The 23,639-nt window shown below is 39.3% G+C and overlaps 1 protein-coding gene and 1 long non-coding RNA gene across 2 annotated transcripts; one reads left to right on the top strand and one right to left on the bottom strand.

Annotated features, from left to right (window-relative positions):
* Nucleotides 1-949: 949 nt before the first annotated feature.
* LOC136845242 (uncharacterized) lies at nucleotides 950-5,555 on the bottom strand. Its single transcript, XR_010855123.1, has 5 exons — nucleotides 5,272-5,555; nucleotides 1,748-3,328; nucleotides 1,519-1,584; nucleotides 1,290-1,357; nucleotides 950-1,019 (listed from the first exon to the last, which is right to left on the bottom strand). It is a non-coding gene; the product is annotated as an uncharacterized lncRNA (long non-coding RNA).
* Nucleotides 5,556-16,344: 10,789 nt separating this feature from the next.
* On the top strand, nucleotides 16,345-22,898 carry LOC136845241 (glyoxylate/hydroxypyruvate reductase A-like). The gene is made up of 9 exons (XM_067115331.1): nucleotides 16,345-16,653; nucleotides 17,466-17,581; nucleotides 17,753-17,839; nucleotides 18,682-18,804; nucleotides 20,593-20,692; nucleotides 20,899-20,995; nucleotides 21,440-21,553; nucleotides 21,876-22,032; nucleotides 22,367-22,898. Exons 1-9 carry the CDS (start codon nucleotides 16,548-16,550, stop codon nucleotides 22,508-22,510), a joined length of 1,044 nt encoding a protein of 347 aa, XP_066971432.1. The 5' UTR covers nucleotides 16,345-16,547; the 3' UTR covers nucleotides 22,511-22,898.
* Nucleotides 22,899-23,639: the final 741 nt, after the last annotated feature.

The following is a 23,639-nucleotide window of genomic DNA, read 5'->3' as shown; positions in this document are numbered from 1 at the left end:
CACAATTATTATCAAGTACCTCACTCATGGACCTGCCATACAGTGAGGTAGCTCTCCTTTCTTTGGTAAAAATTCGGCAATCAGTTAATACTGTACATGCCTTAGTGTTAAAACTTATTGATAAGAACTGTCTTCCTTCTCCACTTTGCATCGAGTATCTATGCATGGCACGCACATCCTATACGCAGCCTTGTAAAAGTAGTGCTAGTCCTTCGATCTGAACGAACTGACAACTGCCACCTCTTCACTGAAGGCCAAATGGCCTTCAGACTTCACATTAACAATATTTTACATTCATTGATTTGATATTACTATGCTGTGTCGATTTATTCTTGGAGAAGTCATTTCTATAATCTTCTGCCAAGCCAAGTGTAGGTGTTGAGGTGGGGCTATCAGGCGGAGGATCAACTGGTGGATCAGGAGGAACAAGGGGATTAAAAGAAGTACCTGGAGGGTTAGTTTCAAACTCACAATCCATTTTTCCTTTTGTTGTAGCATACCCACAGAATTAGATGATTGGGAGTGCATGGAGAAAGATACTATGGCCTCCCAATGCCTTAGGAGGACCAGAAATGCCCAGACAGAGGTCACTTACACATGCAGGGCCTCGGAACAGAGCTGAAGACTTTGACAACCAGGCATATTTTGTCCTCTTGAGTTCTGTCCCATTCAGAATGGGAATGGCGTAGTCACCCTACACAAGCACTGGAAGAGGATAAAAGAGTCAGCAACCCATCATATCCCCTACACTGCATATCCCCCAGCCATCAAGTTTTTGGCCCTTCAAAGGTTTCTTCGAGGGAATATGGGTCACCTGAAACACTGGCTCAATTCTCGAATGACAAAAAAAATTAGGTTATGAAACAGTATGATATATACTGTCCTACAGTAAAACAATTTACAAATGTATGTACCATACAGTAAAAAAAAAAATAAAAAAAATCCTTACCAGACTGAGCTGGAGAGGCTGGTGTCTACTGCTAGTGGAGGGTCATCACTTGTAAGGTGATGGCTTAACCCTGGAAAGATAATGAAAAGAATTAGATTATGCAACAATACTGCACAAATATATATTAGTACAGTACTGTATAGTATATTGTACAGTACTTTACAGTATAAAACAATTTACATATGTACTAAAGTAAAAAAAAAAAAAAAAAAGGATTCCTTACCAGATAAGAGCTGGAGAGGCTGGTGGGTCATTTAGTAATGCTAACTGTACAGTACTTTACAGTATAAAACAATTTACATATGTACTACAGTAAAAAAAAAAAAAAAAAAGAACTTACCAGATAGAGCTGGAGAGGCTGGTGGGTCTATTAGTGGAGGGTCATCACTTGCAGGTGGTAGCTCAATTCTGGAATGATGAAAAAAAAAAATTAGGTTATACAAACTTACTACACAAATATTAGTAACATACAGTACAGTAGTATTACTGTACAGGTACAGCACTTTACTGTATAAAACAATTTACATATGTACTGTACTGTACAGTAAAACAAAACAAAAAATCCTTACCAGGAGAGGTTGGTGGAGATAATTCTACTATATCAGGTGCAGTGGAATCAGGATAGGACATTTCTTCTGCAATAATAAAAATGATAAAAATGATTGTGATTCGTAATGTACTACATACAGTACAGTACAGTATAAAATTTAATACAATTTATAAAACATTTTATATACTGTACAATACTATATGTACATACTGTACAGTGATAAAAAAAAAAAGTGTAATATTCCTTACCTGGATTAAGAGTTGCAGGTGGTGCTGGAGACTTTCTCTTGAAGCCAAAAATCCCTAGTTTAGACTGGATGCTTCTTTTATTGGCTTCTCCCTTACAGTCTCCTTGTAAAAGGTTAGAGAATCCTGAATTACCCTTTGAAACTTCGTGAACCTTTCCACATTAGGGTCTTGTGCCTTGATCATTACCAGCCCTTGCTCAAAGTGGGCCAAAGCTTGTGACAAGCCCGGAACACTTAATGGCCTGGGCTTTGGGGCTGGTGCCTCTTCCTCCTCCTCAACCACCTGTTTTCTGGCTCAAAGAGGTCCTGTGCTGACAACTCCTCTCCATGGGACTCCAGGAGCTTGTTCACATCCTCAGCTTCCACCTCCAAATTAAGCTTCTTGCTTTAGTGAACAATGTTCCTTCTCACAACATCAAGACACTCTCCCTCCTCAAAGCCCGTAAAGTCCATCACAAAATTTGGACACAGCTCCTTCCAGGCCCCATTCAAATTGGATTTCTTGACCTCGTTCCAGAAGACTCAATGTTTTTTATAGCATCTAAAATACTGTAGCCCTTCCAAAGTCGCTTGACATTCAACTTGTCACTGCTATTTTCAGTGACTCTGAGAAATGGCAAAATGTCCTGGTGTAGTAAGCCTTGAAGCTAGCAATGACTCCCTGGTCCATTGGCTGTAGAAGCGATGTAGCTTCGGGATAAATCTCACCTAAATTAGTAGGGTGACCAGAGACATTATCCAACACCAGCAGGACCTTAAATTCCAGACCCTTCTCCTTCAAATACTTCTTAACTGCTGGCATAAAGTGGTTATTAAACCATTACTTGAAGATAGCAAGAGTGACCCAGGCTTTCTTGTTAGCCTTCCAAATGACAAGGAGCTGAGGCTTGAAAATTCCCTTAAGTGCGCCCTTGGATTTTCAGCCAGATACATTAACAACAGCTTCAGCTCAAAGTCACCCTTGGCATTGCTCCCAAAAAGTAAAGTCAGTCTCTCCTTACTGACTTTATGGTCTTCTCCTCCTTGGATATGTACGTACGGCTAGGCATACGTTTCCAATATAAGCCTGTCTCATCCACATTGAAAACTTGATCAGCAGTATAGCTTCCATCCTTCCATCCCTGATGATTTCAGCGAGACAGCTAGGAAACCCTTGTGCTGCTTCCTTGTCTGCACTAGCAGCCTCACCCTGCAACTCAAGGTTGTGCAAACTTGCACGAACCTTGAAATGATTAAACCAGCCTCTGCTGGCTACAAATGGTTCACTTCCACTACCTTCCCTTTCTTCTGAACTACTGCCTCATACATCTGCCTAACCTTCTCCTGAATAATACCAAGGCTCACTGGAATGTTTCGTTGGTGTTGGTATTTGAGCCAAACCATCAATAACTTCTCCATCTCCACTAGGTTGGGGGTTATGTTACTTGCCTAGTCTAGTAGCAGCACTATGAGTAACAGTCATCATTGAAGCACCACCTTTCATGTGTTGTACAACACGTTCCTTATCTCTTATCCTTGACTATAGACTGAACATTAGTTCTGCTAAGTCCAAGGGCACGGCCGATTTCAGTGTTTGTCTCGCCTGAAAGAAAAGCATTAGGTTAACCGAGCCCAGGCATTTGTTATAAAAAATTTGGATACATGCTGTCCCCCTAATCTGCATACAGTACTGTGCTGTAGTAGTATACTGTACATTCAAAAGACTTGATGTAAATCTAATAGGGTGAAATATTGTCCATGATACATCGATTACTAAATTTGCACCTTTTCACTTAATATTTAATTGGTCAAACAACAAGAAAACAAAACTTTAAGAAACCTTTCAAAAGACTGAAGTTTTATTAAAAAAGTGAGTTATCATAACTGCCAACTGAAATAAAATACTGTACTGTATACTAAGCATGTGAAGTCTTTGTACAGTATATACTGTACATACTGCAAATGCATTTTTTTGGATGTCTCATGCATATTTTCATTCGATATTTATTTGGTCAAACCACAAGTAAATGAAACCAAGAAACCTTGGAAAAGACTGAAGTTTAACAAAATGTATTAGAATTAACTGCCAATTAATAACATATAACCATATGCAGTCTTTGTAAATACATTTTTTGAAAGAGTTTCAGGTGGCAGCAGATATGCTAGCATGACTGCCATACGTATTCATAAAACCAGCGCAACTGAATAACCTATATTTTTCTTGATCACGCAAATGGACATACCTATTGCCTTTGTTACAAAAATGAAAAATACCCTGTAATACATTTTGTATAAATTTTACACAAAAAGGCATGAAAACTTATAAAGTACGGTAGGGTAAATAGCACCCAGGACACACCGATCGCTACCTAAATATGCACATTTTCATTCAAAATTTAATTGGTCAAACCACAAAAAAATGAAACTTCAAGAATATATAACCATGTGAAGTCTTTGTAAATGCATTTTTTGGAAAAGCATCAGGCGGCGGCAGACATGCTAGCGTGTCAAAGTAATTTTCACAAAACGACCCTAATACAACTCTTGGGCAAGTCTGATATGTTTTAGTATGTTAAATTCATTTTGAGAAGCCAGCGTGACTGAATAACCTCATCTCTTGATCACGTGAGCAGGGACTGCAATATGTATTTCATAAAACCAGTGCGACTGAACAAGCTCCTCTTCTTGATTGTGAATGGGCATACATATTGCCTTTGTATCATATGTAAAAAATACAAATACAGTACACTTTAATGCATTTTTCATATTAATTTTACACAAAAAAAGCATGAAAACTTATAAATTGCAGTAGGGAAAAATGGCATGAAGGATACACCGATCGCTACCTAAATTTGCACATCTTCATTCAATAATTAATTGGTCAAACCACAATAAAATGAAACTAAGAAACCCTGCAAAAGACTCAAGTCTTAAAAACAAAATGTGTTGTAATTACCTGGCAAATTAATAATATATAACCATGTGAAGTATTTGTAAATGCATTTTTTGGAAGAGGGTCAGGTAGCGGCAAACATGCTACCATGTCGTTAATAAAGTAATTTTCACAAAACCACCCTAATACAACTCTTACTTATGTCTGATTATCTGATAAGTTCTAGTACATTATCGAATTCATTTTATGAAACCAGCGTGACTGAATAACGTCATCTCTTGATCAGAGCAGAGACTGCAATATGTATTCATAAAATCAGTGCAACTGAACAAGCTCTGTTTTTCTTGTTTGTGAATGGGCATACGTATTGCCTTTGTATCATATTTATGTACAAAAATAAAAAATACAGTACAGGTACACTGTAATACATTTTTCATATAAATTTTACACACAAAAGCATGAAAACTTATAAATTACTGTAGGGCAAAACAGCGGCCAGGACACACCGACTGCTACCTAAATTTGCACAGTTTCATTCAATATTTAATTGGTCAAACCACATGAAAATTAAACTTTAGGAAACCTTGCAAAAGACTGGTTTTATTAACAAAATGTGTTTTAATTAACGGCCAAATTTTAAACATCTAACTTACCTGGTAGTTATATATATAGCTTAAGTCCCTGACGTCACGGCAGAATTTCATAAACTCGCGGCAATCGCCGATCGATAGTCAGGTGAACCACCTGTGCGCCCTCTACCCAGGTACCTGGAACCATTCCAACTATTCCTCAGATCTTCCATGCCCCTAGTCTCTAGAGGGGAGAAGGGTGGGAATTTAATTATATATAACTACCAGGTAAGTATGTTCAAAAATTTATTTTATTATGAAAATATCATTTTTAAACATCTAACTTACCTGGTAGTTATATATATAGCTGATTGACACCTTTGGTGGAGGGTCAGAGACAGCCAACATTGTTGGAATTATAATATAATTAAAGTTGCAAAACAACTCTAGGTTCCTACCTGTTAAGGAAGTTGACTTCAATGTTTTCCCTCATTATGTCTGCATTCCTTAAGAGATCCAGCGATCCACCCAGGGGGCTGAAAATCTCTAGGGGCTGTCAACCGGTGTATAACCTCTATGTGACTAGACCTCCTCTCAGTACCCTTGTTCCGGGCGCTACCAAGGAACTTTCATCCCAATGATTGCGGAAGACTGCGTCCAGTCTTCACAAACAACCATAAAAATTCTCAATTCCAAGGTAAGAAAAAGGGTATTGGTTTATGGGATTGTAGGGGTATTCCCCTCTCCCATTACTGAATAAGATGCTATAAACAGACCCAGCGTATAGCAATCTTCGTATAATGTTTGGACTTGTTTTAGATAGTGAAAGGCAAATACTAACTTGCCTCTCCAGAAGGTCGTGTCCAAGATACTCTGCAGGGACCTGTTCTGTTTAAGTGCTACAGAGGTTGCTACTGCCCTGACATCGTGCATCTTTACTTTCAGAATCTTGTAGTCCATCTCTCTACATTCCATATGTGCTTCTTTTATCTGTGGTTGCCATCCAATCCCCTTGACGGATGGAGAAATTCAGGGTGCTGACGTCCAGGACAGGTCTCCAACCTCCCGATGATTTTGGGACGACAAATAGGCGGTTGTAGAACCACGGCTTGTTGACATATCCTACTATTTCTATGACTTTCTTGGTGAGAAGAACCGATACTTCATGTGATAGGGCCAAATACCTCTCTGAGTCTAAAGAGTAGGCTGCCAAATTGATAGGAGAGGACACTAAGGGAGGTTTCTCCCTGAATGGGATGGAATATCCTACTCTGATCACCTCTAACACCCTAGGTTCTACAGCTCTGTCCTTCCACTTGGTCCAAAATTGTAGAAGCCTGGCCCCCAATGGTACACGGAGGATAGTATCCTCACTTGCAAGAGGAAGGTTTGCTTGTTGACTTCTTGATTGGTCGAACGGACCTAGAATACACTCGGGAACGGGACTGGAATCTACCTCTACCGCCTCGAAATGCTTGCTGTAGAGGGGAAACCGTTCTAGGTGCAATAAATGCAGAAGATGAGGAATGTCCAGACTTCTTTGGACGTTTGGTGGACTGGGCCAGCAAGTTTTGCGTGGATTTCTTTTGTAGCTCCGCTGCGATATGTTCTACTGCAACACTGGGAAAGAGGTCATGTTGATTTAAAGGTGCAAAAAGAAGTGCAGATCTCTGGGAGGGAGTGACCCCTTTGGAAGTGAATGACCACCACTTCTTAAGTACACCCATCGCGAACAAGGCTGCCAGCACCTGGGATCCACCCCTGATCGCTTTATCCATGCATGAGAGCACTCCCAGCCAGTCTGAGGCGAAGTTATCTTGGAGAGTGGCGCAATCTTCTATTTTCCTCGTTAAGGCGCCGACAGTCTAGTCAAGAAAACTTAAGATCTCAAAGACCTTAAAGATGTCCTTAGTCAAATGCTCGAGTTCTGAAGTGGTAAATAAGATCTTCGATGAGGAGAAGGCAGATCTCCGTAATGAGTCAAACTGGAGAAATCCCCTTCGGAGGCGGCAGTAACTCCTAATGACGGCACTTCCCCAGTCACATAGGATAAGTATCTCCTCTTGGATAAGCGAGGAGGAGGAGTGCAGAATGCCACTTTCCCCTTATTCCTCTTTTCTGTCAACCGCCACTTTCCCCGTATTCCTCTTTTCTGTCAACCGCCACTTTCCCCGTATTCCTCTTTTCTGTCAACCACCACTTTCCCTGTATTCCTCTTTTCTGTCAACCATCTCTCAATGCTTAAGAGCTTTCTTTGATCAAGACGATAGCACCATCTTAGGCAGCCTAGAAGCTTCCACAGGCTGTCTTCATAAAGGAGGAACCCGGCGAAGAGTAAATCGCCGGGGGAAAGTAGTCTGGGAAGCAAAACAAGAAATATTTCAATAGAGAAGCATAGGCTGAAGCAGGCTGATCCTGTTCTATGTCCTCTTCTGCAGACGAAATGGGTGAGTGTCAAATCCTCGGGCTAATGAGACACTGTCGGTTTACGTAAAAGATCCATAATACTGTCCAAGGGTTGTTTAATTGGTTCCAAAGCTGGATCGTGAACCGGACGAATGGTGGAGTGTGGCGCCAGATACCTGGATAAGTTTGGCACCAGCTTTGAAGGGTAGTGATCGCACACTGACGACCATGCAAGAATGTGTTGATCTGGTTCCACAGGTGCAATGGATCCCCTAGATCCCACTGTGTGCTTGGAATCCTTGGATCCCACTAAGCACTTGGATCCCACAGATCCCACTTGGTGAATGGATCCCTTGGATCTCACTGGATGAAGAGATCCCTCGGATCCCACTGGATGAAGAGATCCCTCGGATCCCACTGGACGACTGGATCCCTCGGATCACGATGGATGACTGGATCCCTTGGATCCCACTAAATCTCTGGATCCCTTGGATCCCTCTGGATGCCCGGATCCCTTGGATCCCTCTGGATGCCCAGATCCCTTGGATCCTAAAGCACGATCTGTGTTTCTTAGAGATCCGCTTGGGCAACAAAAACTGACGCTCTGACATAGACACTATGGGTGACGCATTAGATGGATCATCCCAAATACTACATGAAGGTTTGGGACTTGGATCCTGATCTCTCTCCCGCTTGCACAGGATTGGAAATCAGGTATTGGCCTTTTCAATGGCCAGGATGCACTTTTGAAATGCCAGCCGCACTTCTGACTCGCTTTGTACTTGCATTTGTTGGATCCCGAATCTGAATCACTCGCTGAAAGGGCATGAACTCCAATATGGATGCCTTTCCAGCGGCTGTCCATCGAATCCTGGGAATCTCGAATAACAAGCTCGGTTGAGGGGGCGACTACCCGTGGGCAAACCCCACCGACCCCCCCTCGGACTTAGTTTGCCTCCTCCCAGGTTTAGGGGAGTTTGACAGGGACCTTCGTCTGGGAGCATTGGTGGGATGAGTAGCCACCTCCTCCACTGACATAACACTTACACCGACATCCCTGGCACTAATCTTATCCATAAGGCCCCCTCACTGAAGCCCCATTTGAGCTAGTGTTAACTAAAGAGACCAAATTTCTGGTCCATTCTGGCTTCCAAACGCGATGGCACTGGGTTCAGAAGTCTGGAAGTTGGATGAAAGAGTCACAGGTAAAGTCGAAGGACTGGGGATAGGGGAAGGGGAAAATGCAAATATAGGAGTTGGAAGAGCATGAATTCTTGGTTTCAGCCTTAGCTGCTGCTCTCCTATGTCTGTTACTCTCAAGTTTATTCAAGTAACTAGTAAAGTCTTCCATTTCCCCTGATCCCATTCTTTGCTTTCGTCACAAGTCAAGACTGAAGAGCAAGTTTGTCCTCTACAATGACAACAAATGGTATGAGAGTCATAATTGATAGAAGTGATTTTGGTATCACAGCCTTTACTGCAAAACCTATTGCTAGCAGAACTAGCCAGATATTTTCATGAAAAGCACAAATCTACACTAGATAAGCTAACAGAATTAGAGCAATTGCTACCAAGACATGGAATACTTCACCAAAAATGATGAAAACCATCAGGCGAATTATACTGAGACAAATGAAAGCTGAAGTCAACAACCATGTTAAGCTGTCAACCAGCAGAAACGAATTGGGCTTGTTAGTAGTGTTGTACCTATCCCTCCCCAAAAGTGGGCGGGGCAAGTTACCTTCACCAAAATATTGGAACGCTACCGCGAATTTCAAATTTAGTTACTTGGTAAGTTACTTATATAAAAACTATTTTTTATGAATATTTTTGAAAACCACCGTAAAACTGGATTGCTGCAAACTGAGTCGACCGACAACCGGTATTCCTAAACCATGAAATAGCCTTGACGGAAGTAGTATGCAACATTTGACAATAAGTAGCCTGCAAAAAAAAAAAGGGTCCACAGCATCGGCCCTTTCCTCAAAAGATGTGACCCAATGGGGGGTACCATTACTGCTAGGTACGGGTAGGGTGGTTTAGTGGGTCAGCCAAACATTTTCAGCTGCAAACTAAAAAAACCCCACACACTTTTAATAATGCTTCTAACTGTATCGGGACTCCCACTTTCCTAGTACTGTATAAGATTACAGTTGGTAATTTTTGTAATATTCATCCAATAATACTATGATGCTTTTAATTAATTCCTAAGACAAAACCTAATATCAAATGGTTGAATAAGTCATCTGGTGACTATTTCATGAAATTTGAGCTGTCTAGCAAGAACTGGGGCATTTTCAGCCATTCATTGTCCAAAACAGAGTCAGGAATGGTTGTACTGTACTGCATGATAAAAGACTTCCAGAAAATAAGTGAAATGAAGTACCTGTATGAGGATCTAAAGATGGAAAGGGGAAAAAACAAAACTGCTGCACTGAGGGGCTGGACAGCAAGAGTCAAAGACTATACAAAAATAAAAAAAAATTTTGAAAACACACACTTGTTAAAATGCACTAGAAAGAAAATATTTGAGACATCAAGATTGCCTTACAATTAATCATGTCTACAGAAATAAAAGCATGGGCACCAAACATGGAAGGAAATGCTACAAGAAATATAATATACTTTTTTTGTAGCATTTCCTTCCATGCTTGGCACTCAAGCTTTTATTTTTGCAGACATGATTAACTACATGCAAATCCTGGTGTCTCAAAAAATTATTTTCTACTTTCTAGTGCACTTTAATAAAAGCGTGTTTTAAAACATTATATTTTTTATTTTATACTTTTTATTTTTGACAGAAACTGTAACCGATTCATGACTGTAGCTGACGAAACTGAACGTGATACCCTGTTGAGCCAAAGAAAGTTAGAAAATTCCGTAGTTATTAACTTTTTCTACCGAGTCAAAGGAGGAATGAAAAATCTGAAGATTTTCATACAAATCCTGAGATACTGGGAGAGGTCACTGTAGGGTCACTAGAGGTCACTGCTGACCTACTAATCATGCAAGGTTTTGTTACCGGGATCGATTACCCATGCAATAGAGGTCACTGCTGACCAACTAATCATGTAAGGTTGTGTTGCTACCAAGATCAAATAACCAAGCAAAATTTCAAGTCCATTGTATGAAGGGATCAGGTCAAAAATTGAGTTACAAGTTTTGACCCAAACAGATGCAGAAGTCAAGATACATAAAAGCATGCAAAAAATGTAGGTGCAGCTAGGGGATGAAGGGAGACAACAAGTGGACAACAAACATCCTTTAGTAAATGTCTGCAGGGCACAAAGCAAGAAATACTGATGGCACCACCCACTTATTGAGATGGTGTCTTTTTGACATTTTTTCAATATGGGACATAATGAGCCAATGAATATAAGTTTGCATGAAATATATTGGATGACATATTACATGTCCATTTCCTTTAGGTGTTCCATTTCCTAATTTACAAGACGGGGCAAGGCAATAGACAACTATGGTACAAGCACTTAGTCAATTCACAACACTAAAACTACCTGAATTCTTATGCTAAAGTACCTGGATATTTTCTTGGGATTTCGAAGCCCAATATAATTAGTTTAACAATGGCCACCTCTCGTGTGAGAATTGTTGAAGGTATGGGCACTAACATGATTCAATTTAACCAGCCCTAATAAGAAAAAGACTAACCAAATGCTGGCAATTCTACAGAAAACCTTTTCAGCTTATTATACTCTGAAAATTCCTAAAATGGGCACTAATTCATTGACATAAAAGTATGAGGAAACCTACATAAAATAGCCTGATAGATAAGATTTAGTAAACATCCAAGCAATCATTTTTTATCTAATTTTTATAGGGGACCACTCAGGGAAAGCTGGGTTTTTGGGGTGGGGGGAAAACACCAAAGGAATTAATTATAAGAATGTAATTAACCTAACCTTATCTATGGTGCAGCATCCTCACCTAGTCAGGGCCTTTGCCCTACCCGCCTTGAGCCTCCAAATAACCTGGCCTGGGGTAGTGTAAATTCCAGTAGGGTTGTGCCCTAACCTACCACGCCTTAGCTAACCTAAGCCAGTGTAAATTCAAAAGGGTACATCCCAACCTACCACACCTAATCTAATCTAGGGAGCTGTAAATTTAGATACAGTAGCATACTCAAACATTGTAATTTACAGCACAGCCCATAGTAGAAGTCAGTCTATTACACAAAAATTTAATACCCAAACCATACTCGAAGTTAAAAATCAAACATTACTACACAACACTGTACGAGAAAAAAAATTTTGGCTAAAGAAAATAAAAATGCTACCTTATTTGGTAGATAAATGGGGGTTGCTTCAATAATAATTAAAATTGGATTATTTAATTTGGGTTTACTCAACATAATTTAGTCCACGCAACAAGGGGTTTCCATGCGCGATCTTCGCAAGACAGAGCATGGGTACGTCCGTTTTGAAAGGTTCATATCCTGTCCGGCAAGTGCAATAACTTGTTAACGTATGGGTAGCCCTCCCGGGCCAGTACCAACGTAAAATAAGTCTAATCCTTCGGGCCAGCCCTAGGAGAGCTGTTAAACAGCTCAGTGGTCTGGTAAAACTCAGGTATACTTAACTTTAACCAAACATGGTGAAGGGACATTCCATCCCCCCGATGCCAGTAATAAACACGGCGAAATGCATTTACCTCCCTCCTGTTGGCGAATGGCTTCTTCCATTTTTCCCCTCCAGAGGGCGCCTCCCCATCGTAAATGTGTCTGCTCCATTTCTGTGTTCTCCCCCACCCAAAACCCCAAATTCCCACAGTACCCCTTTATTGTGAGTAGAGTTAGGGGGCAAATAACAGTTGGCCAACAACAAACAAACTCACCCCGGTAACAAAAGCTCTAAAAATGTAGAAAAAACCAGTTTCCACGGTAAAAACAGGTGCAGAGCTAGTACTTAGGGTAATTCTAAGCCAGCTGTCCGCGGTGAGCTAGACTGTGGCAATTGGCGTTTTCTATGTTATTTTACGTGCTTTACAAGAATTTAAAGTAATATTTTGTCAGCCGGCTGTAACTAAACTGTAATTGACCTTTGAAGACTGCACGACTTGAATTACCTAACGTTGGGTAGGTCTAAGCTGGCATTCCGTGGCAAGGCCCCCCCCCCCCTCCAAAGCTAATATGGCAAAACTGTAACCAGTAAACACCTCTAGGGTATGTTATGTTGGTATTTTTAGGGGTGTTTACTGGTTACAATTTTGCCATATTAGCTATGGAGGGGTGGGGGGCTTGCCGCGGAATGCCGGCTTAGACCTACCGCGCATTAGGCAATTCAAGTCGCGTAGTCTTCAAAGGTCAATGACAGTTTAGTTACAGCCGGCCAACAAAATATTACTTTAAATTCTTGTAAAGCAAGTAAAATAAGATAGGAAAACGTCAATTGCCATAGTCTAGCTCACCGTGGACAGCCGGCTTAGAATTACCGTACTTAGAATTACCCAAGAAATAAAACATTCTTTCCAAGGTAATAGCTGATGTGGAGCTCTTACAGTTCTACCGCCTACTGCATTATAGGCCTATACACCCTTTTCTGCATGTTTAGTAAAATGAATGTTATTAGCCTAATAAACAAAGGGTAATTCTAAGCTGGCTGTCTGTGGTGGCAGTTGACGTTTTCCTATGTTATTTTTCTTGCTTTATAAGAATTTAAAGTAATATGTTGGTGGCTGGCTGTAACTAAACTGTAATTGACCTTTGAAGGCTACATGATGGTACCAATGGGTCCCCTGCACCGACCTATTCAGTTCAAAGGTTAGAGTTTAGCTAGAGCTGGCTGGCAAAATATTACCTTAAACTCTTGTAAAACAAGTAAAACACAGAAAAATGTCAACTGCCATAGTCTAGCTCGACTGGACACTATTCGAAGCTTTTGGTCGGGGCGAAGAAATGTAATGGGTGGCAGAACGGTGCTTCACGCCTTATCCGCATTTAAAAATATTCTTGGCAAGCTCGTATGCTCTGGCAGGCGGTAATGTTGTGCTGCGTGCGCTAGCCACAGGGGTTACAGAAAATGTAAAAAGAATATTACTTTAAATTCTTGTAAAGCAAGTAAAATATCATAGGAAAACGTCAATTGCCACAGTCTAACCGCGGAACACCGGCTTAGAATACTACTCTCTCAGAGGCATTGGGTGATTGGCTCGCCTGTAAGACCGCGCATGCGTGATAGGGCCTAGAATCAGTAGTAGTAATGCACAAAAAGTACCTTTGGAACGGCTCCCGCTGTCCATTTACTCGCCCTTTTTTTTTACACTTATTTTTCGTGTTCCAAATGACATATATAACAGGAAATACAGCAATAAGGTGCCCAAACTTTTTCCCAAGTTATTTACCCCACCCAAAACCCCGAATCCCCAACAGGTCCCCATTAGCGTTAGCTATTCTCAAAAGTATTTTGCCCCAACCAAAACCCCGATTCCCAACGGGTCCCCTTTACCATTGGCTACAGTTCTAAGATAATTTACAGCTTAATTACAGCCGAGCGACAAAATATTACTTCAAATTCTTGTTCAGCAAGTAAAGTTCTATAGAAAAATGTCAACTGCCATAGTCCAGCTTACCACGCACAGCCGGCTTAGATCTACCAAACATAATGCAGTGCTCTTCTGTAGAATCAAGCATCAGGGTTAGAATGAACCCTTGTAACTGGCCTTGTAACCTCTTTTAACATTGCAAGTTTGTAACTGACATCAGCCTACATGACAATCCCAAGCCTTGGCCCACATCCAACTCATCCGTTTTGTGGTTAAAGCACTTTTAACAAATCGAGCTAATGCATCTCAATGGTTTACTCGTCACTAAGGCTAACAGTCCCCACCCGTCCCCGCCCCCCCAAAAAAACCAGTTTCCCCACGGGGCCACCGCCCCATAATTGATACCTTGCCTAGTCTAAGGGTTAGTGGTAAACAAAATGAGTCCACGCACTTTTAAGTAAAATTTCACCACAATAACAATCAGAAATTCATAAAATCGGAGAGGAGCCTGAAAAACATTTAGAATTGCCTCTAACCTAGAATAACCTTTAACCATTTACCTGAGCGTAAGGGTGCACCTACCCATTTGACTAGGCTACACCTCACACTTAAAAGATAACAAAATGGGTATTAAAAGTGCATGTTAGTTATAAGAGTAACCACTTACACGAGTTCTTGAGTGTTGGTGGGATAGTTAGCTGAATTTTCATTCAACATGGGCCGTGCTGAAGGACAAAACACGAAAGTTTATGAACCGGCGAAAGAAACAAAATAACACATTACCAGGGAAACACGTCTGGGTTAGCTTCTCATCAAGGATCATGGAGGAGCTTGTTGTCTTCAGAGAAACTCATTAGGGAAATTAAATTGTGTAGTATAATAATATTTCGAATGATATTAAATCAATCTTACTAATGAAATAAATGTACTTATGAACATATACAATACCAATCACCCTCATGCTGGAACATTTCAGGTATCAGTACACGAATAATTTATAGAAAACGTCTCCAGGTCTAGGGGCTCTGAAGAGAGAGAGAGAGAGAGAGAGAGAGAGAGAGAGAGAGAGAGAGAGAGAGAGAGAGAGAGAGAGAGACCTACTCTGGCTATTTTCATGGATAATATTTGAGTCTTATCTTGGTGTTAATCTGTCCATTAATCTGTCCACTTATGCGCTCATTTACTGAACGTCAAAACAAAACTCATTATATAACTGACCTCACACTTAGAAGATAAAATTGTTGCGTAATCTTGAAAGTCCCAGAAATCTACGCATTTTCAAAAATAGGACTAACTGCCCGGACAGAAAATTAAAACATACAGTTCCCAAAGTACTTACACGAGTTATCTTCTCATACCTGGCGGAGCTAACAAGATCACTTGATTATTTAAAGCCACACACGTAGCCTCCTCAAGAAAATACATCTCAGCATTAAAGGAAAATATTTTTACCTTGTGTGTTTTGTACACTTCATGATTTAATTAGAATTCTGGATGCTTCGACATCACACAGCAAAATGGAGTTGCTATTCTACGATAGCACAATGCTTACCAGCAAGCATTCTTGATAAAAAAAAAAAGGAACAGAAGACTCGAACATTTTTCCATGATTTTCGTTTTTAAGGTTATGAGTTTTATTGCCAAAAATTGTTTTAATAAAATTAAGCAAAGTCTGTTATACCACACTTCTGCTTTCGTGGTTGTAGACGGAATTGGTGTAATAAGGCGTTACTGGCGGATCTTGAATGAAGATTAATCACGAAACTATTTAAGCAAGTCTCTAGAGGTGAGATTGCTAGACTCACGCCTTTTTCTTGGCCCCCATCAGATGGATGTTGGCACCCTGTCACTCTTGGGTGGGCTAGTGGGCAGTGAGTCAGGAGTTAGATAGAATATAAAAAACAACTGGGCTGACCATTCTGTTCCCCTTTAATGATCAGTTACGGCGCCTGAATGCACTCAACGGTCTATAAAAAATCTTGGACGCCATAAACAAAACACGTCTTCCACATAAAAGCTCAAGATTACGTTTTTGTCATGTTTCTCATTTCACATGTCATTTGGAATCACCATTTTTTAACCTATTAATCCCAGATTTACAGAACCCAGCGGAGTGATTTTCAAGCCAGTTTTAGTTATAGCCGAAAGGGACCAGCAGAATAAATAAATAAAACGAATCTAGGAAATGTTAAACTGTGAGATAACGTAAACAGTGATAACAAAAGGGAGAGATTGGGTCCAGTCCTCTTCTATATTATAGTGAATTTACTTTCTCTTCCCCTTGTCTCCTGCCATGAAGTATGACTATAGTGTATTCGGGGCAAGCTGACCTTGTTTTGCCACTACATCAAAGGCCTTGAACACTCTTCCAATTTTGTAGCGCTCGGAAACCTGCAAACACACGTACGCGCACACACAACTATGCGCATCTATTATCGCACTCAGTTTTCTCAAAGATGTCAGGTAGAAAGGACCTCATCGTAGTCAACACTATTGTGCCCGGCGCATACAAGGCGCTGAAAGAAGCGTTTCCCGACGTCGATATCAGGAACGCTAGTGTGGGTAAGTTTGGTAGAAGGAATAAGAGTGAATTATTAGTATTATTCAGAAAATGAACTCTGTTCATATAGAACAACCCCACAGGTGCCACTGATTTGAAATTCAAGCTTCCAAAGAATATGGTACTCGTTAGAAAGAGGTAACAGAAGCTAATAGGAAATACAGAAAGATGTCACTTATTAAAGAAGAAATAAATAAAGAAATAAACTAAAAATGTAAGTAAATTATGAAAAGTTTGTGGATAAAGGTCACGGTCAGCTGAATGTATTTTCATTGATGGAGCATTTAATGCAAACAGTGAAATGGCATCTAATTGAGGGAAACTCTTCCTTTATATACAAGTATGGTACAGATCGTGACGGAGCTTTTGGTAGAGGGTTGTGGCAATCAGTCAAGAAGACTATAAAAAACATCGTTTTATGCCCTACAAGGAAAGACCAGCTCCTTATACCTGTATTTATGTGCCTTGGAAAAGAGGACGTTGTGTCCTGGCACGGAAGAGTGTACGTAATGAGAGGTTTGGCATGTCTGATTAGTGCTTAAGGCGGAAGCAAAAATAGAAGACATTTTAGTCAGAAAGGAAAGGCACGGAAATTTTAAACCAAACCTCAAAATACATAATATGCGGGAATGCGTAAAGATAAAACTATGAATGACGTAGCAGCAGTAAGGACAAGGCAATGAAAAGCAGCCACGATGCTCTAGAAGTATTGGCGAAAAACTAGGCTTATATAGGCTACCTTGCACACTCAGAAGAGCTAACCTGTTTTTACGAATGTAATCGTTAATGAAACAATTCGTCCTTTACATTGCAGGAGAGTCAAGTTCTCCCGGTGAACTCAACACTCTGTCACGCAAATTGACTGACGACGAAGTGGCTCTGATGCAGGAGGCTGACATCCTCGTGGTGCACCCTTCCATTCTGTCGAAGGTAGGCGTCTTCGATTCTAATGCTGTCTATCTTCCACCACAAAGTTTCAGCCCATTTGGGAGATTCAGGAAGGTAACTTTTGGGAGGAAGGGATTTATGAGGGGGTTGTTTTAATATTAACGAACACTCTTATTACTGGTGTTTAATTGAACCTGCTTTCTGATGTTTCAGGTCATGTACGACTTGCCAAAGACGAAATGGGTGCAGCTGTCGAGCACTGGAGCAAATATACTTCTCCACGCGAGAAGAGAAGATACAGTAAGTATGTTATTTTATCTTTATATTAACAACATCAGAAAATACAGCAACAACGACAGTAATGATATACAATAACTGATGGTTCAAGTAGGCTTACCTTATCAGTCTTTATCTGATAAATTTTCCTCCATGTCCTTGCAAGGCACTGGTATTCGGGAAGTTAATGGCCTACGAACCTTACCCTCATTAACCTGACACTGAATGAAAGAAAATTATTATAAAATAGTACTACAAAGGATATAATTAAATTGCTGAAGTTGCAGCTACAAGGTGACGGTGACGCGTCCTAACACGTTATTTTTATTCTTAGCTTGGCCGAAATTTCATGTAAGAGAATAAAAACAGAAAGTCAGGTGATATAAAGTGAAAGTTCGATAGGGGAAACCTCTTAGTCTTTATGACTGGCGGTCTTACTTACTTTTCATATACCGTAACCTTGTAACCTTTATTGATGGCAGTTATATAAGATTCAGATGCAGGAAATCATAGTCGTCAGGAGCAGTAGTAAACAACAAACCTTCTTACTGTAAATTAGTCTCTGTTGATACAATTTTATCTGTCCTCCAGTGTCAACATTTTGATGATATTTAATTTTATTGTGTTTTTTTTACTAGGCACAAATATACATTTTTCAGTTTTTACAGACCTTGAAGGTGGATATTTGTCTGAAACTCAACAATAGAGCTAAATAAAGTATTATTAAAGTACGTAACAAAGAAGTTTATCTTGCGCCATTACGTTGACTCATCACTGTTCAAGGTCATTCTCAGACAAGCAAAACATTTTTTATCAGGAACAAAAAATTCTTGCTCATTCAGCTGCTTCTACAATTAATTCAACAGCCGCTCCCTGCTTATACGGTTACACGGAACTTCTCAAAGGAAGTTGGATTTATTATGGCGGAGTATGTGGTCGGACAAATCATTTGCCACGAGCGATCGTGGCATTCGAGTATGGAAAATCAGGTCAGTATTTACACGAATATTTAAGTCGTTGCATTTTTTGGGGGTTATTGTTCTTTCTCCCTATGGGTTTTCTCATCACTTATTTTATATGTATGTTTCGGACAACGGAGAAAAAATTCTTTTAGCATAGTTACCCAAGAAAAATCTCAAGATGTTAAGTTTTCTGTGCAATTTTGGGCTGAAGTTAATGGATACAAAATGCATCGAATATAAATCCTTACGACGAGCCTTCATCTATTGCTATAACGATCTAGAGTTTGTCCCATTCTAACGATGAAATTGAAAGTTTTCAGTCAAATGACTCTCATTAAGACCAAATTAAGGAGTAGAATGAAGACAGATACAACTAATCCATTACAGTACTTCGTGATTATATGGCATGGGCTGAACAGATTGTCAGAAACTTGCGTGACATTATAATTTTCCAAATGTAGTACTTGATCCAGTAACATCAAGTGAAAAGTATCGTCATTCGAAAAAAGGATCAACCTGGAACATCATGTACCGAAGAAATGGATGACGATGATGATGATGATCTAAATATTTTATTGCAAATTATGTAAATCTAAAAAATGTATACATTTATTAATCTATGCCGCATTAAATAGTTTGTTAGATTTTTATTAAAATAAGAGGATTTAATTTGTTTACATTTATTAAGACACAGTAGATTTGTTTGTTAAAATACTTGTGAATCGAACTAACGATGTTACTGTGCACACTTTTTGATAGAGAAAAAAGTTTTTTCTTTAATTACTTTTTGAGCCCAATAAAGAAAACAAAGTACTTTGTTTATAATGACTAAATTGCAAGGCATAGATTTTTGTAAGAATACTTAAGAAAATATTCATAAAAATGCACAAATAAATTAAGCCGTTTTTTAAATCATTTACTATCAAGTCAATCGGTTTTTTTTAACCATTTTCTGAGCTAGTTATAGCCGATTTCTATATGAGCCGTCTGGCAACACTAACTCTGAGCTTGAGAGGCCACGTATCAAAGTTTGCTGTCCTAGACTTATGACTGAGCATTATTACAGTTCATATCCTTCCACCCATGGCTGATGACCAAAGTGACCAACTATCGAACTTTCCCAAGAATTTCTATTCAATTTCTGTGAAATGAAAAGTCTTAGCGCTTGGACCATCTCTAATTTCGTAACTTTCAACAAAACTTTCCTGTGGCTTATTTACAAAGAGAAATTAAGTACAATAGTTTCTTATATAACTTTTCCTCACTAAATTATGCTTAAGGAAAAGTAATAAATAATCATATTGTTGCGTTTAATGCTCGCGAAAACACGGCACTATAAAAATAGTGCTTGCACATATACGAGAAGCAAGCGTAAATGAATGTGCGTTTATATAAATACATTATTTGCAAATGTGCCTATTCTTACTTATTGCAATTATTACAAACATCACAATTCCGATATGTACAAAGTGAACATGAATGTTTACTGCACATGCATGAATACGAGGATGTAAATATTAATAAAAGTGGATGTACATTACTATAAAACCAGCTGATTCATAAACATTGCTATTCGTAATTAGGTACGATTAAGGCTTTAAGTCAAGATCTGCCATCTACCGGCAAGTTCTGGAATTGTTTTTATTTGGCTCGTAGATTATGTTTAGGGAACTATGGCTTTAGGCTGAGGTACTGGGACGGATAATCCAATACCCCAGTTTAGAGTCATGGCACGATCATGTGAAATTAGTGGCCGCAAAAAAAAAAAAAAAAAAAAATACATTTGACTTTCCTTTTTTTTATTTCTCTTTTCAGCAACGAAAAGAGTTCGACAGAGGCAACAAATTCGCCCTATTTCGGAGTCTGAGTCAACTTACGGTCGGCATACTTGGAACTGGAGCCATGGGATTAGAAAGTAAGAGAAAGAGAGAGAGAGCTACCAAATGTCACTGATGCGAAATTTCTTCATTTTTTAAGCTGCAAAAGTAAAAACGAACCATTGCTTTTTAAGTTGTGCCTTTCCACTCAACAAGGCATTTTATATAGGCTTAAGAAAACATAAGCTGTGTATATAAAATTTACGCGCTTGGGTATATTGAATATACAGAATTTCTCTTCCAGTTGCTGGAGCATTAAAATGCTTCAAATGCCGGGTACACGGATACTCTAAGCGACCCAAAGAGGCTTCTGAGAGATCGCCACTCTTCGATGACTACTGGTATGAAAACATTCTAGAATCTAGATGTTTTATTAGCCTAGGCTATAAATCTTTTGATTGGTGGATATGGAAAAATATAAGGAATTATGACATAGTACGGAAATCGTGGTTAAATACATACACAGTGCATTCGAGCAATAGTGTACAAACCTGAGCTAGAGTAATATTGAAATCACATATCCAGAGCTGTCATGTCAAGTGGAGTCAGGTGATTACTAGATGTTTTCTACCAGACTCACGCCAAGGATATTGTTATTTTAAGGTCATCTTTATAATCCAATAATTCATCACCCGAGTCTACTTTATGTTACTGGTCTAGGGGCTTTAGATATATATATATATATATATATATATATATATATATATATATATATATATATATATATATATATATATATATATATATATATATAATTTATATTCAATTTAGGATGTTTTTCGCAGGCACAGCACTCAGTTACCGGATTTCTTGAGTACATGTGATTACGTAGTTTCTGTTCTCCCGTCGACACCGGAAACCCGAGGATTTTTGGGCAAAGATGTTCTCAAACATGCTAAGTAATTTTACAGCGATTTAATTATTTTCAACGTTGTTGTTTATCATTTAAAATGGGCAAATGTCCATAGAAAACAAGCCTCAGGGAACATTAAATTGCCAAACAATGCAGGTAAATTACCGAACAAACGTGAATTTATATACGAAAGCTGCTCCTTTTATTAACAGTAAAAGGCTCTGTTTAACTTATTCACAAGTATAAAAGGCCTTAACTACAGGAAAGTTTAAAAGCTCCCACTGACTTGATAACACCCCTCTTACTGACAATATAAAGAAGAAGAAACTTTTGATGATAACAGGTTCTCTTGCCTTCTAATTTGTCAGGAAGAGTCCGGTTCTCATGAACATAGGACGCGGCGATCTCATAAGAGAGAGCGACATCCTGCAAGCCCTAGACTCCGGCTGGATCTCTGCAGCCATCTTGGATGTCTTTGAGAAGGAGCCCTTGCCGAAAGAGAGTGCCCTCTGGAACCACCCTAAGGTAGGAAGCGATATCCTACACTCAGATATTTGGCACATGATTGTACATTATCGTATCCTTAACTTCAGATACACGAAAAGGGTCCGGATCTGTTATAAATTCTAGTAAAAACATTTCTGGATAAATATCTATATGAATCTCTAGATTAATTCTTCTATAGCCCATAGCTCCCACCCTCCATAGAATGTCAAGTGAAATTCAAAATGTCATCAATAGCTCTTCAGGATATTCTGTGAACAGACAGCAAAACAGACACACAGACATGGGTTAGTGCATAACATTTGAGATGGTGGAGGAAATGAGCAGGTTGTCTCTTTTTTTTTTCTCGACACAGGTGGTGATCACGCCTCACGTATCTGGATATGGAAACGTCGAAATCCGCAGTAAATCGATCGCCGACTGTTTTGCACAAAATTACGAACGTTTCGTCAAAGGCCAGCCTCTTTTCGGAAGCCTCGACTGGGAATCTGGATACTAATATAAAAAAAATATAGAAGGCTGCAGTTGGTTGGTCTAGTAAACTGGTGTCACAATTCTGGGCATCGCAGACACGAATGAGAATTATGCCTTATTCTTAAAAGGAAACGCTAAAACAACTGTGAGCATACACTGGAAGGATGGAGTTTACTATAGTCACATAACAAGATCATTGCTGATGTTTTAAATTGCCTTCACAACAGCACTGGTCATGTATAGCATATGACTGAAACACGTATCATTAATTTTTCCCACAAGAAATTACTTGGAAAGCGGAGCAGAACCTCAAGAACTAAGGACACAATGAATATGGAACTGAAAATCCTCTTACAACTTCGCAGCAGATTGCCAAGTATGCTTCACCTAATTACAATTCTTTGCTGGTTTGATTTTTAGTCTTATTCCTATTCCTTCAATCTTTTTCTTTTTTTGCCGATTGTATGAACTGAAGGCCTTATAATTATGTTTCCTTTCCACAGTACACAACATTTATGAATAACTATCTATATCTATATCAAAAGGAGTGAACCATCTAGGATTATAAAGAGGTATGCTCACAAAATGAAATTGGCTCTAATCCTGACCAACAGACAGTTTCTACAACTAATATCTACAAATGTTCCGTGAAATTTAGCATAATAAATAAAACTACAGTTTCATGGAAAGAGGAAAAATAAAATAAAACCATACCTTTCGAACTGGAGAGAGAGAGAGAGAGAGAGAGAGAGAGAGAGAGAGAGAGAGAGTCGTTATAAGAAGAATAATAACAGGACGAAAGAAATCACGATAAGCTTATTACGACAAACTATCGGAAGACAAATTTTTGGCGTGAATACAGACATCTTACTCAGTTGTATTCTTTCTTAAATCACTGTTAAGTGCACATAACACTAGTGACTGATGAAAAGGGTACTCTAGAATTCAAATAATCATTTTTACCTAGATCACCAGTTTCCTGTTACTATAGTAAGAAAGGGTCGTTTAAACAAAACAAGTAGTCTTAATTACAACATCCGCCCTCCTTACGTGGGTTCACGGGATGAAACCCGCCCGCAAGTCAAGGCTTCTCTAAACAGCTTCGTATAATTGCATAAATATAAAATACATCAGTAAAAATACAATATCTGCCT

Source organism: Macrobrachium rosenbergii, chromosome 13 (genome assembly GCF_040412425.1).
Source record: "Macrobrachium rosenbergii isolate ZJJX-2024 chromosome 13, ASM4041242v1, whole genome shotgun sequence".
Lineage (NCBI taxonomy): Eukaryota > Metazoa > Arthropoda > Malacostraca > Decapoda > Palaemonidae > Macrobrachium > Macrobrachium rosenbergii.
Note: the sequence above shows the minus strand (reverse complement) of the source record. Positions and strands in the feature narration are given on the sequence as shown.